The sequence below is a fragment of the Leptonotus elevatus genome, chromosome 6, assembly GCF_054856555.1.
Source record: "Leptonotus elevatus isolate MCC_2025b chromosome 6, RoL_Lele_1.0, whole genome shotgun sequence".
NCBI classification, from domain to species: domain Eukaryota; kingdom Metazoa; phylum Chordata; class Actinopteri; order Syngnathiformes; family Syngnathidae; genus Leptonotus; species Leptonotus elevatus.
Window position 1 is genome coordinate 8,525,372 of NC_141244.1, and position 15,044 is coordinate 8,540,415.

At 39.5% G+C, this 15,044-nt stretch overlaps 1 protein-coding gene across 2 annotated transcripts; it reads left to right on the forward strand.

Moving 5' to 3' along the window:
* The first annotated feature begins 1,531 nt into the window (after positions 1-1,531).
* On the forward strand, positions 1,532-14,542 carry pop1 (POP1 homolog, ribonuclease P/MRP subunit). 2 transcript variants are annotated; one of them, XM_086078207.1, is made up of 17 exons: positions 1,532-1,626; positions 1,995-2,106; positions 2,377-2,514; positions 3,820-3,995; positions 4,078-4,335; positions 6,181-6,268; positions 6,363-6,541; positions 6,611-6,882; positions 6,957-7,050; positions 7,138-7,246; positions 7,319-7,438; positions 9,298-9,419; positions 10,174-10,365; positions 10,765-10,919; positions 11,646-11,879; positions 13,251-13,399; positions 13,602-13,745. In XM_086078207.1, exons 2-16 carry the CDS (start codon positions 1,998-2,000, stop codon positions 13,369-13,371), a joined length of 2,367 nt encoding a protein of 788 aa, XP_085934333.1. In that variant the 5' UTR covers positions 1,532-1,626; positions 1,995-1,997; the 3' UTR covers positions 13,372-13,399; positions 13,602-13,745. The 2 variants fall into 2 exon arrangements, with proteins under 2 accessions (XP_085934333.1, XP_085934332.1); XM_086078206.1 differs by lacking the exon at positions 13,251-13,399 and having other exon boundaries at positions 13,602-14,542.
* The last annotated feature ends 502 nt before the right edge of the window (positions 14,543-15,044 follow it).

The following is a 15,044-nucleotide window of genomic DNA, read 5'->3' on the forward strand; positions in this document are numbered from 1 at the left end:
TTTAAGTAAGGCTGCTCGATTAAGGAAAAGATAATAATCCCGATTATTTTGGCAATTATTGAAATCACGATTATTCAAACGATTATTATTTTTTGGTACAGAACAAGAAAATGTTTAAGCTTTAAAGAATATTAATACCAATTGAAAAAAAATAGAAACACTATAATTATGTAAATTCATTTTGTGCCAAACAGAAAGTATAATAATATACATTTATAATAATATGCATTTATTTATTTATTTATTTATTTATTTATGTTGGCAAAAACCTGAAGTTGAAGTGCAGCGTGTGCACTGTGTGACGCTCATTTATTTATTGGGTACAAAACAAGAAAATGTTTACACATTTAAAAATATTGAGACCAATTTAAAAAAATAGAAACACGATAATTATGTAAGTTCCTTTTGGACCAAACAAAATACAATAATATATATTTATAATAATATATATTGATTTATTCATGTTGGCAAAAACTTGCAGGTGGAGTGCAGCATGCACTGTGCAGTAGGACATTTTTTTTGGGTACAAAACAAGAAAATGTTTAAACGTAAAAAACAAATAAAAAATATTAAGTCAAATAAAATTATTTGAAACACTATAATTATGCAAGTTCCTTTTGAATGAAATGAAATTGATTAAATTTGTTATTTTCACATTTATTTATTTTTTTGCAAATGTATAAATTTAAACAACTCAAACATTATTTTTAATAATCTTTTTTTTTTTTTTTTTTACGATTATGCTGATTTTGTAATTGTAGAGTGTAATAATTGACATTTTAATTGAATTAATTAATTGCACAGCCCTATGTTTAAGTGTTCCCTTTTTGTGGTAGTATTTTAAATCAGTTACTATGACAGAAATCCTCCTCCAAAACAGCGGGCTTTCTATAATTTTAACTACGTAGGAGTAATTTAAAAAATATATATTTTAAGTAGGAAAGGCTAGTTGTTGGGAAGACATTCCAGCACGGAGAAACAGCGTCCTCAAGCGGTCGACGGTGCATAGTGAGACTGCTGAAGAGATCAGCTTTTGTCATCTTTACTCACTTTGTGCATTTTCTACATTTGAATGAATTCCTAAGCATCCTCAGCTCTTCTTCTTTCATGCGCAATTTCTAACAAATTCTGACAAGATAAGATGCACAGCATTTTTAAAGCCCCCCCCCCCCCCCCCCCCCTCCCTGGTTGGTGACGTCGCACGAGTCACGGCTAGAAATCCAGTCACCAGAAATCTTTTCGTTTCATATTCGTGAACAATTTTTGCACAAATGAAAATATCAAAGTTGCCCTTAGTGGCAAAGATGTGAAATAAATACATAAATAAAAATAACATGTTTTTATACAAGATTTGTCGCGTTGATTATTATTTTTTTAAATATTGATCAGTGAAACAATTTACTACGCATAATAATGACCGCACATATAATAATTTTGTTTGATACAAGTAAACCGGTGAAGCAGCCAATGAGCCAACTTCGTCGAATGTTGCGCATGTATACTACAACTCCCATGAGCACCACATACACATATCCGGAAGTAACTCGCACGTTGGTTTCACACGCTGTCTCGCTAGCTTGAGGGGAAAAAACACATTTGAAGCGGAATTTCTCTCATCCACGAAAGGTAAATGTATCACTATTTTGTTGTGTTTTTGTTTGGCAATCACACAATGCCATAAATGATGTTGTTGGTTTGGTAGAAGTGTTTGTTGTTTTTAGTTAGCCGGACGGGGACAGTCTAAAGTTTAGACGCTTTTTATGTAAAAAAGCTTAACGTTGCGTAATGTCTTCAGAATTCATGTGCACATATCTACTCGTGCTCACTTCAACATCTGAAAATATTAATCCGATCGCCCCATCATTTAGGATTTTATGAATGTTAAACACTTTCCTCTCCAAAGGCACTTTGTACCTTAAAATAAGGCCAGGTATGATACCTGGTATCAGTACTCGCACATCCTACCCTAAACTAAAACCTTTCTGCTTTTAAAGAAAATGTGTGCAGCTAAAGTCAAAATGCGACAGAAGAAACTGAGAAACCAACCCACCAGTGTGCAGTTTGTGTCCTCGTCTGTCCATGAGGAGGGCGGCCCCCATGCCAACGGTAACACTTGAACTTTTGACGTCTCTCTGTCTCATAGTTAACATATTATTAGTGTTGTTTGTCTGTTGTTCTTCTTATTTCCCTTAGGCTCACTACGCTTCCAGTTATTCTAGCTTCTTGTATAAGTTAACGGAATACACAGACAATCAAACCCTGTTTACAACTGAATAGCATTTTAGTTTAACATCTCATCTTCAATATCGTAGTAGCTTTTACGATGACGATAAAGACATTGTCATTCTTATTCCGTTCTAATCTTTACCATCTCAGGTGCAGGTGGTGATGGCCCATCTGGCAAAGATCCACCTTCAGTAAGAAAGAAACGCTCCCACCAAGAGACTGGGTGGGTCCGTGGACACCAAAAAGGTGGTAGAGTGTATGCTGACAAGATGCCTCACTTTCTTACGGGTAAAGAAACCTTTCCTTTTGTACTTGAGCAGACACTTGACAATTGAAGGGTTAATGATGGTTTGGTTTACCCCTTGCAGTAAACATGAAAATAGTGTCATCAACTTACTGCTTGCGTTCTTTCAGTGTTTAATCAGAATTGTTTTGCCCATCGATTCAAAATTTGGTAACTGCATTGAACCCCCGTTTATTGCAGCTTGCACAGTTCTCCAAGTAAGAGGCTATTGCATTTTGGCCATTGATATAACAATGCTCACAAATATATATTCTCTGGGCACAATGAATATTAAAACATAAAATTGTGGTTTTATATTGTAGGGGCATCTCTTCTTTCTCTCAAATGTTGCTAGACATCTTCAAGTAGACTTCAGTGCAACCAAGCATGTTGTGGTTCAATGCGGTAATACACTTAAGGGTGCGCAATTCTTAATTCGGACTCTCCGCTATGCTGTAGTGTTGTCACGATACCAGCAATTTGACTTCGATACTATACCTGCATAAAATACCTCGATACGGTACTGAAACGGTACCTCAGCAAAACTCTAAAACAACTTTTATTTATTCATTATTAATTCAATATATTGGGATGTATGCATGTTAATTTATGTAAATACTGTATATATTTATGTATATACTGTATGTGCTTTGACATTGCATGCCTAATTGTTGAAGTACTGCATTTGATGTCATCCGTTTTAAATATTGGCAATACAGTGGCACTCTTAATGTAATGTTGCTTGAGTGTGCGTGCATGTCTCTGCTCTTTCCCATTCCGCTCCCAATTAGTCCAATGTGTAATCAAATACTACAAACTGGGAACAAAATAATTCACACTCTACTTATTTTTAAGGGAAGTGTCAAAAATGCGTCACAACCTGTGTCTTTTGCTCTGTCAGTCGTCTGAGCTTTTTCTATGCATAACTGTGATTTCCTATTGTGTGCCTGTTCATTGAGCGCACTATGAGTCCACTGCAGGAATGATTGCTGCTTTTTCTTCTGCTTCTCCACGAAAAACATTTGCTCTTGTTACAAAAGGTTTCTAAAACTGATAATTGAACACCACACGTGTGTTTATTGAAAACATGCGTAGGCAATGCCAATGCTGTCGCGTGGCTTCCACTCTGCTTGCGCGCTCTTGTGGAGCCTTAATTAGCGCTTCATGCTTATCAACAAGTAGTGCATGTCCACGACTGTGAACAATGAGCTACAATATAGTTGGGTTAACTGTACACATGAGAGGCTTTTTGCATAGTTTGAGCAACAATTGCTAAAGTCCTTCTCGCCTTTGCTACACTGTATTCGCAGCTGGGTATTTTGCCAGGGCGAGGGCAGCAGAGGTAAATGCAATGCTGAAAGCTGTTACCAAGACAACAGCCAGCTGTCATGTCTTTGGAGCGCTTCCCAAGCACATGAGGAGAAGAGCGATGAGCCACAACTCCAAACGTCTTCCTTGCCGACTGAGAGAGATAGCCAACAGAATGGTATTGTTCACAAAGCATTTTTTTTTTCACTTTGAAATCTTGAAATCTTGACTTGAGTAATATTTATTTTGTCCAACCACAGAGAGAGAAATGCCTGCAGGGCAGCGTAAAAAAAAAAGAGCAGGCCAAGAACAAGAGCCGCAAAGCTCGCCGCCGTCACGGAAACATGCTGCTGGAGTTCAACCGGCGGCAGAGAAAGAACGTGTGGCTGGAGACGCACATTTGGCACGCCAAGCGCTTCCACATGGTGAAAAAGTGGGGCTACTGCCTCGGGGACAGACCCACCTTGAAATGCTACCGCCCGAGCTACAGAGCCATGAGCACTCATTGTCTGCTGCAGGTATGGACCTTCACGCGAAGCAGAAAAAAAAAAAATCTAGATTCCAACATTAGCTCCAGTACAGCGCTGTCAAGCCACCAAAACATTGGCCAGTACACATTTCATAAATGAATGCGATGAAATTAACACTGCATCATTATAAAATAAATAAACAAAACTAAACTAAAACTAAAAACTGAACAGCCGCCCAATCGCCCGCTTTCCACTGTCCGTATCAGGCAAAGCTTTGGCTGGCTCGTTGACATGGCTAAACACGACGCTAATTGCTAATATATCAGGCATATAGACGTGAAACACTGAAGTAAGCGATTGGGTGATACAGTACACTTGTCACATAGCTCTGACTGGATATATGGAAGAGGATTAGGGCCGGTGAAGAGAAAGAAAAAAAAGTTTGGCAGGATTCTGACTTTATTCTCAGAATTCTGAGCGAATTCTGAGATTAAAGTAAGAATTCTGGCTTTCATTTTGATAGAATTTGTGCGTCACTACATACGTAAGACGAGCGGATCGGCCTATAGATAGAATTCATTGACGTCACGGGATGAGATAATCTTGCTCCATATAGTGTGGCAACTTTTCAATGTACTCTCATTGTGTTTACACCAAATGTTATGTTGTTAATGATAAATGTCATCCTCGCCTTTCTCTTACGTTACTTGTGTAAATAAGGCGTATGCGTAAGGTTTAGATCAACACTCCTTGGAACGATACATGTTGAAACGTTTGATTAATGGAATCGATTGGATTACAAACATTTGCCAGTGTCCGGACTCCATGGCGACTTTCACGTATGCTCTTTAGTAGGATGGCTTGATCCTAAAACATGGACATTCTTGCGTCTTCTGTACTTTTGTTTTTTTGGTTGCTATGTGCATTTATCATTTGTGAATTAGAGGCGAAGTATCTTGGGTTATTTTGAGACCAAGTTAGCTAGTTCCCTTACCGCACTAGCATGTTGCAGCAACAACAACATTCACTTTTTTTCATACACTTTGACTACAATTTCAACTTTTGGGCTGCTGGGAAAGGAAAATAGAGACCTTAAAGGTGTATTCAAGGATTCATTTTCAAAAAGTAGAAGCCAAACATCCGTTTGTCACTTAAAAAAAAAAAAGTGCATGCAGAAGACCATCCTACCAGCTCTCCTGCTCGTCCGGGGAAATAGCCTATCAAATGTCGGGAACGTGCGGGCTCATCTTCATCAGTCTCTGCAGCTAACTACCTAGCTAGCTAGCTACCTGCCTACCTAGCTAGCTAGCTACCTGCCTACCTAGCTAGCTAGCTACCTGCCTACCTAGCTAGCTAGCTACCTGCCTACCTAGCTAGCTAGCTAGCTAGCTACCTGCCTACCTAGCTAGCGAACCACCCACTGACCCCTCGTGCAGTATCGAGCCGAATCCTGGCATTTTTCTTGTTTATTATATTAGCATAGATAAAGCATATCAAAAAATCACTTAGAGTGCTGAAATTTCACACAGAATGTCCAAACATGTTGAAGTTCAAAATTAGTATTGTCATTGGTATATGTGGAGGCCAAACATTCACATAGCACAAGCGGTAATTCGCCAGGAGCTGGCGCCATTGAGTCCATTATAAATAATATTTTTTTATGCTCTCTACACCTGATGTGTTATAGTGCATTTCCCATAATTACTCAATTTATCCCTTCAATGGGGCTTCAACTAAAGTTGGAAAATAACGAATGTGTTCCCCAAAAAATGCAACTTCCTGCAACTTGTGTATTTTCTTTCTTGATCTTTAATTTATTGAAGGTGCCACTTATAGTTTGAAATGATGGTACATAGTGCTGTTTGAAACGGATTTCTCTTTGTGACCAAACAGGACTTGTCGTACTATTGCTGCTTAGAGCTCCAGGGAGAGGAAGACAAGCTACTGGATTGTCTGTCACAGTTGACCAGCAAGGAGGCTGGTGAGAGTGTGCTCCACCTCAAATACATACGCAGTTTTTAATTTGTCATATGGAGCCAGTTTGCATAGCATGTGCTGCTTTTCTAATTCGACAGGCCCTACATTCGCTCAAGGTTTGTGTTTGTCTGGCCAAAGGCAAGGCAGCGTAATGTTGTACAGGGCGGGACAGTTCCCCTCGCAGCCTTTGGGCCCGGTCACATTCCTCTGGAGACCTCGTACGTCGGGCTCTGTTCACAGGCAACTGTGGACCTGGGTTCATCCCGCTCTTAAACAAGTGAGATGTTTGGGTTGTTAAAAAAATGTAAATGTTTTTCTTTTTTACTCAAATATTTCTTGCTTTCAGGAGATCCTGACTGAGTTCCAAAGTGTGTGCCAATGTGAGGCTGTGGTCCCACCGCCCGTGCCATTGGTTAAGCATGCAGAGGTAGTCTCCAGCACAGATTCGGAACCAAAGCCTGATAAAAAGCGTGAAATCAAGCACAGACCCGGAACTAAGAGGAAGCAAAGCCGCACGGATGCCAATGGACCTCATGCCAAGAAGATCCTGGGTGATGGAACCAGATCGCCCGACACCCCTGTTACCTGGAAATCCCACTCAACTGGAATATTGATCAAGTTTGTGTTGTTTCTAGTTGGGGTTGTTTTGAAAAATCTGCAAAAGACAACATGGAATATTTTATCTTTTGTAGTGACCTCACAATGGAGATTGTCCGATATCGCCTGATTGGACCGCAGTCCCATTCTGTGCTGACAGACGCTTTGGAAGCTGCTACAGACTGTGATGTAAGAGCTGTGAATTTTATCAGCATGGAAGCAAGAGAAGAATCTTTTGTATACCAACCAAGCCAGTGTTCTATTGTCTTTTATCAGGAAATGAGCAAATCACAGCCCTCCTGCTTCTGGTGGCCCGATCACTGCAAAGAAGAGAGCAAGATGACGCTGCATCAGCAACAAACTGATGTCTTTCACACACTGAAAGGTTGACTATTTCCATGTCGGGGAATCGGCCACTTTGAACGTTTTGGTCAGCAAATTGTTGTCATTCATGCAGGCATCTACTCAACTACTGAGCTCCCCCCTGGCTCGGTGCTGGGGCTGACAGTTGATGACCCGAGGCTGACTATACCGACAAAGAGGGTTAAAGCTTTGCCCTGTGTAAAGGAGGCACAAGGTAAAATCTGTCCTACCACTAATGAGATGGCGGAAATACTGGCTGCGACAGAGGCTAATTGTGGTTTACATGTATGTCATTTCTGTGTATATTGAGTCTTGCATTGAAAATTTAAGTCCTGTTTGTAGACCTTTGTCAATCTGCCAAAATTCACATTTGCGTTCTCATTCGTAGAAGGTGTGTTTTCGTTATACCGGAACTCACACTACTTCCTGCTTCCATTTCTAAGAATCATGGGAAATGTAGTCCTTTTGTGGCAGTCGCGGGTGGTCAGAGCCAACGCTAGCTTGAGTTTTTTTGGTGGCATTTTTCCAATATGGCATCGGTGCGAGATCAACTACAAAGCCAGTTTCTAATAGCTGCCGAGACCGAGCAAAAAATGTTGGATGGTTGGATAATGGTGAGTGCACTGATGGTTTAGCGCTGTTGAACCGAGATAGCATTTAGCATCAGCCCCCACAACCACCTTAATCCTTGCCACCCCCAGGGTCAACAAAAATAATTTGGCGCATTAACACCACATCCTCATTGCTGACAATTGACTAGCGATTAGATTGATTATATTTGGCGAGATGTATATTTGATTTTCATTTCAATTCTAGTGCCTCAGTTTTCATTTTTAAAAAGGGGTCAACCCCCCAAAATTCTTTGCAATATTATGTTGTATGTGCCCCTACTACTCTAAACATGCATGCTGAATAATATTGCGTTTGTGGAATAACAACAAAGCAGCAAAATCCACCGTTTTTTGTCCGTTTCAGGGGGCGGCCATTTTGCCACTTGCTGTTGACTGAACATGACATCACAGTTGCTGAGGTAACAACCAATCACAGCACACCCGTTGTCTGAGTTTGGTCATGTGATGTTCGTAAGCTGAAACGTGATTGGTTGTTAGCTGAGCAACTGTGATGTCATTTTCAGTCGACAGTGACAAAATGGCCACCCTCTGGGTGGGTTTTGCTGCTTTATTTATATTCAACAAATGCAACATAAACCAGAATACAGTGTTTAGACTAGTATAGAACATATTATTGTAATGCACATTTTTAGGTTGACTTCCCCTGTTAGGTCTTCTGTTGTTAGTTTTGTTAGCCCACCTACATAAGATACAAAGAGTGTTGAGAAGAGCAGGTCCAATTAAGTCTGTTGTTGAGGCCGTTTCTCAGAGTGCACCTCTGGTCCTGTGCTCCTGGGGGGCCTCTGCTCAGCCATGCAGATGCTCCAGGTTCGAATCCTGGCAGGACCCTGTACTCCAAAAACGGCCCTCGGTGACGAATGACGGCTTATGGCACTGCCTTTTAAAATTGTATTTGTCGTTGCTTTGAACAGAGTGACACACTTTTCACATAATAGAAATGTTGCTCGGCAGCAAGAAGAGTGTGCCCCAGTTTTTTCCCTCGCTTCTTCACATCCCTGAAAAGGGATAAGCGGCGTAAAAAATGAGCAAACAATTTAGTTTCTTATTATCTCCTTCAAATGAGGCTGATTACTCATTACGGAGGAGATGGATGCTCTTGTCTATAGGTTGAAAGCAGATATAATAAGGTTATTACAAAGTATAATGGCTTTCATTTAGAATACTTTCTCAAAATTCTGTTGGTTCATCTCATTGAATACACTGTGTATTGTGAATATGTGATGGGTTAACACTGTCATGGATATATTAGATGAAAGTATTTTCTAAGTATTCAGGTTGCTTGCTGTTTTAGATGACAACCATGTGAAGCGTCAACAAATTTGCACAGAATGTCACGAAATGCAAGAAGCCGAAAGTGATGCCTCTGTCTGTTGAAGTGTAGGATTACACAGGGCCATGCTCGTGTGTGTGTGTGTGTGTGTGTGTGTGATGTTTCTTCCAGAGGTGGATGACGAGAAGAGGAAAGAGCTGTCTTTGCGCGGTGTGCCAGAACACTGTTGTCAGAGTTTCCTGTGGGAAGAGTCTGTGCGCAACAATGTCACAGAGAACAAAATTTCTGAACAGGTAACTGAAAATATCATTGTAACTTCTTTTTTTTAACTAAGAGAAAGTTACAATTATTATTATTATCTAGGGATGTCGGACGATAATTTTTTTTAAAATCGTAATTAATCGCATGACTTCAAGAGTTAACTCACGATTAATCAAAAATTGTATATCTGTTCTAAATCCCCCAATGTTAAGTTTTCATCCTCATGTTAAACTAATAGAAATATGGCTGCATCTTTTAGTCATTGATACAGTCATTTCATAATAATTAATACAATTGAGTTCAAATTAAAAAGATGTACTGTACTATAAAAAACAAGTGTGATATAGTGATTTGTGTTGAAGTCTTTTTTTCTGCCACTAGATGGCATTATTGCATTTGTAAGACATTGATGACAATGTCATCAATGCAGTTCCTTTTCATATTAAAAGCTATCTAATCTTTAACATGAAGTAACTTGTGAAATTCTGCACGTTGTAAAAATTGTAAAATACAACGTGAACCCAGTCTCCACAAATATATGCATTATTAATATATTTATTACTGCTCAATTTGGATGTGGTCGTATCTGCGTTGCGACTGGAATTCCCCCAGTAGAGGCTTTCCAAGTAAGGGGCGGTCATTAATCGCGCGTTAAAACTTTAGTGGCTTTAAAAAAACAACGCAAGATTAGCTAAAAATTAATGCACTTATTTTGACACCCTTATTATTATTATTATGCTAAGACTAACTGTCTTAGTCTTTTGACTTGTGCCTTTCATTTCACAGGACTTGAACCGTATGAGGAGCGAGGTTCTTGTACCCGGGACCAGACTCAGTCCTGTTCCCCTGCAGGGTCGAGTTCCCATCCTGCTGGTTCACCAGCCTGGCAAGCAGCTGGGACACGAGATGAATTCCTGGGGTGCCGGATGGGACCTGTTGTTTCCTAAAGGCTGGGGCATGGCTTTTTGGATCCCGCTGGTCAGTACTGGGAACCATTCTTTTCTTGGGCATGTGTGTGTGTGTGTATATGTGATTCCATTTTCCCTTTTCAGACGGGGATAGAAAACCACCTACAATTTATTTTATTTTATTTTAAGCTATTCCTTCTTTGCTTTCTTAAACCTGTTATTTTTCTTGCGAGCTTAACCTGTCTGTAACTTGATCCCCCACTTTAATAGGTTTACTGGAGTATTATTCGCTGGGCATGTCCGTATTTCAAGAGTTTTGTTAGTTTCAACATGGCCTGTGAAAATGTTCAATCTACCTTGAAATGAAAGGCAGGCTGGCACTTGAAGCCCCCGGTTTATTTTGTTTTTCAATCACAAAGCTCCAAATGCTTTGCTTAGCCTGTCTCTCTTGCCTTTGTCCTTCTGCCAGGTTTACAGAGGTGTTCGCAATGGTGGACTGAAAATGAGTCTGACACACTCTCAGAATAAAGGCGTTCCTCACTTCCCCCACGATTACCCTGACTGCCCTGCAGGAGCTCGTTTTCAGGAGGAGCAAGAGTCCCAGTTGCTTGAAAAGTTCCAAAGGTCACTTGAAGAATGAAATAGAATATTTCTTGATCTAACTTTTGTACTCTTTATTTTTATTTTATCATAACAATAGGAAGCATAGTTTTATATTAACTCATTCACTGCCGTTGACGGCTATAGACGTCAAAAATGAATTTGCTAGTTTAACATTTTTTCCACTTTTGTTAAGAGTATGAAAACCTAGAAAAAAAATTATTGTACATTTAGAACAGATGTAAAATTTGTGATTAATCGTGAGTTAACTAGTGAAGTCATGCGATTAATTACAGATATTTTTTTTTATCCCCTGACGCTCCTAATTCTTAATAATCTTTTCTTCTTTATTTTTTATTTATTAAAATTTTAGTATTTTTAATCTTTTTTTTTTTTTAAAGAAACAAAAAAAAACACGATTAATCAAAATTTTTACATCTGTTCTAAATGTACAAGAATTTTTTTCTAGGTTTTAATACTCTTGTTAACAAAAGTGGAATTTTTTTTTTAAGCTAATAGAAATAGTTCAAATGAATTTTTGACGTCTATAGCCGTCAATGGCAGTGAATGAGTTAATTAACTTTTCTAAGTAAAATATTGTGTGATTTTAGATTATAGGTGGAGCAATGTGCGGTGGGTATAAAGCAGTGTTTGTCATTCTCCGCGAGCTGCTGCCCCGTACTAAATTTGTCTCATAAATTGGGGAATTTGTGATTTGACAAGGGTTTGACTATTTGCCCTCTATTCTAGACGTCCGCCTGCCAAAAGAACCAATTACATTAAACATGGCTGCCTGGCTCCATTCTGTTGCCCATGGCAACAGCTGGCTGAGGAATGGGATGTGATTGGAAGTGATAGAGAGGAGAGGAAAGGAGACATCCAGGCTAAAAGCACGACACGGGGTGACACGGAAATGCAGTCCGAGATAACGTCACATCATGACGTCCCTGAGATGAAGCTGCAAACGCACTTCACTGTCCTGAGGTATGTTTTTTTTTTTTTTTCATTACCACTTTTAATGTAATGCTCTCTATGGTTCCCGTGTCATATCAGTTCAATTCACAACAGTTGAGTCTTTGCTGACATTTATCATTCCACACTTTTGAATCACACCATTGCAGTGTTAATGTGTAAAAGTCCCCCAACTCTAATTTAGCCCTGAGACAAGCTTAATGATGATTAGTGCGTCACTAGTGTGTGTGTGTGTGTGTGTGTGTGCATGTGCGTCTCTCTCTTATCTGCTGATGCAACGCACAAGACATTCTGAATTTTTCTCTGTTTCATAAATAGAAAAGGCTGTTTAAAAAGACGATGCGAAGTTTGCTCACAATTGTGTTTAGAGGCCAAAGCAAAGTCATTTCTGTGCTGTTGTGGCATCCATATACTTGATTAACTGAGTTTATCAGGCCATATTGATCAATAAATGTCTTTTGTACTGACATTGCCTCTGGAAAGCACTTGCAGTGATTAATGTTGGCCTTCGCACAGACACTTGAGGGGGGCTCGTCTAACTTTGCATGAAATAAGCTGTTATTTGGACGTTTACAAACTCACTATAATCTGATGAACACGACTTGCAGCAATGTAAGACTTTAATGGTGATATTTCTTCAAGATGTTCTGATGGTCAATGATGTAAGAAGATGTACTAAAATGAGGATTAGTTCTATCATTGATTGTCATTCAATATATGAAGGCATGAATTCTTTGACTCTATATTGCTGCTAAACTAAAACAAAAAATCCTCGCTGAAAGTTTTAGAGAACGTGAGAGATTACGTTTCATGAAAAATATTAAGGTCATGTCATGCAAAAGTTCAAATTACTAAAACTTGCACCAATCTTCTGAGATTTGCAGACTTGGAATCCATGTTGAATTCCCTTTCCAACAATACCTGCTTTGAGAAGATCGAAGGGTTCAAACAAAGGCGGCCACACCCCTTTTTGCAGAAAATGTCCAAATTTGGCTGGCCGTAGCTTCCAAACCCCTGCTCCGATTTATTTAAAATTTTAGATGTAGTCTTTTGTCGTCACAATCAACAAGTACACCAACTTTCATTAACTTATTTGCTCCTCAATACGTTACGACCTGAAGGTCGCTTAAAGCAATGGTGGTTATTACAAAAAATGGCCAACAGGTGGCATCAGAGTATAAGAGATCAACCAGGGTCATGTTGCAACAAGCCCATTTAACCAGGGTCATGTTGCAACAAGCCCATTTCCCCAGTGTTTTCGACAGATTTGTAAATAATGATGAAACTTAGCTATATTATAATGTTAATTGCTGCAAAACGTAAACTGATACAAATGTACTTTTTTTCTGATTAAAGAAGTGACTCTGATCTTTCTTTTGGTAGGTTCCATGTTTTTATAGCAATAGAACACAATATTTTGCGGGCCTTGCAAAATCAGTCAAAATCCAGTAAAACAGCCCGGAGCGAAGGGGTTGCTTCAGTGAAAATGGCTGGGAGTGAATGAATTAAATGAGATGTGAAAGTAACATAAGGTTAGATGGCGATGTTTTTTTTTAAAATATATATATATATATATATAAAATATGAGTTATTTTGGTTGCTATTTTTCTCATTTGGAAAGTAAATTAGTTAATAATCAAAATATGCTTGATTCACCTTAGTGGGTGATTGGCTTAGAAATGTTTTACACTTATTGTTTACACGTACACCAAATCCTATAATTTTGTTTCCTAGGAACAGGAAGTCTTTGCGGCTTCTCTCTAGTTGGTGCAGACCCACTTCATCTAAAGGTCAGAGGTCGTACCGTGTCGGGGAAATGCCACCTCTAGACCATACAGCAAAGACGTCATTCCAAACAAGTCATGGGATGAGTTTGGTTTGGGTACGTCTTTCACTTTTGTCGAAGGGCAAACCAGACCTCCATGCCATGGTGTCGGTACCAACTGCAGATGACCTCAAGCTGTTGAACAAAGGTCCTGGCAGTAGTGGCCCTCAGGAGCCCCCCCACAGGGATCACGTGAAAAGCACCATCAAGCATGATAAGAAGAAGAAAAAAGCTTGTGATAAGACGAAAAGTAAAGACACTCCTTCGTTGGAAGCCCCCGAGTTATCTTGTCCCGCTTCGGATTTAGTTTTGGGAGTGTGGCCAAATCCCCTGCCGAGCGTCACCTCTCACTGCTCCCGAGTAACACTCGGCTGGGTGACTCAGGCCGACTTCTCCCTGTCGGCAGGCTGCGGGGAGGCTCTGGGCTTTGTGAGTGTCACTGGCCTCGTTCAAACACTCATCAGTCAGCCTGTGGAACGCAGAGGGGTGGTGCTGCTGCGCGACCCCATGTCTCTACACTACCGCTTTGCTAAAATTAACATAGAAGTTTGATTGGAACGTGCAGAACCGTTTTTTGTTTTATGGGGAAATAAACACCTTCCACAACAGCTGGATGACTAAGTTGCATGATGCTTTCTTTGCACGGTGATCGAACTGAAATCATGTGCCTTCTTTCATTTGTACATGACGTTTGTTACAATGCTTATCATGTTCCATTTATCATTTTTGTTATTAAAACACATTTGATGTAATACAGTATTTATTTTACATGTAGCATTCATATATATGCAGTCTGTCAGTATTGTTTTGATGTAAAATTTTGTTGAAAATAAAACACAACTACATCCTTTTTTTTGTAATGTTTATAAAAAAGTCATAGAGGACTATATGGATGATTAGGCTACTATGTAGTGAACCCATGGAGGACCATGATTTTTAGCTGTGAGAACCTTTTTGACACTGGTTCGAATACCTTACTGTTGAGATTTGTTGTAGCAAAACAGCCACAGGACATAACCGAGCCTCCATGATCTTATGTATGCTTTTTTGCAACTGTAAACATAGAGCTGATGTGACTTGCCAGAAAGTTCCAGTTATTCAGCTTCGTAAGCTTGGCTATGATCTCAGGATATTTTGAGTACAATCGAGAAATCTGGTTTCAGAAAGCTTGGTCTTAGTGAGCTAATGCCTCAATTACGTGTTGACGGGTGATTTGGTCACAACAGTGAACAAAAAAAGTACCATCACTTCATCCATGCTATATTTGTCTAAAAATACAATTCTGTTGCACCATAAACCAGTGCCCGAGTAATTAATTGGAATATAATTTTCGGTAAAATTATATTCCATTA

Bases quoted from the DNA above. Each gene is read 5' to 3' on its own strand.
- pop1 (XM_086078206.1), top strand. From the start codon at position 1,998: ATGTGTGCAGCTAAAGTCAAAATGCGACAGAAGAAACTGAGAAACCAA. The intron at 2,107-2,376 runs GTAACACTTGAA...TTACCATCTCAG, and splicing joins GGGCGGCCCCCATGCCAACG to GTGCAGGTGGTGATGGCCCA. The intron at 6,269-6,362 runs GTGAGAGTGTGC...CTAATTCGACAG, and splicing joins GTTGACCAGCAAGGAGGCTG to GCCCTACATTCGCTCAAGGT.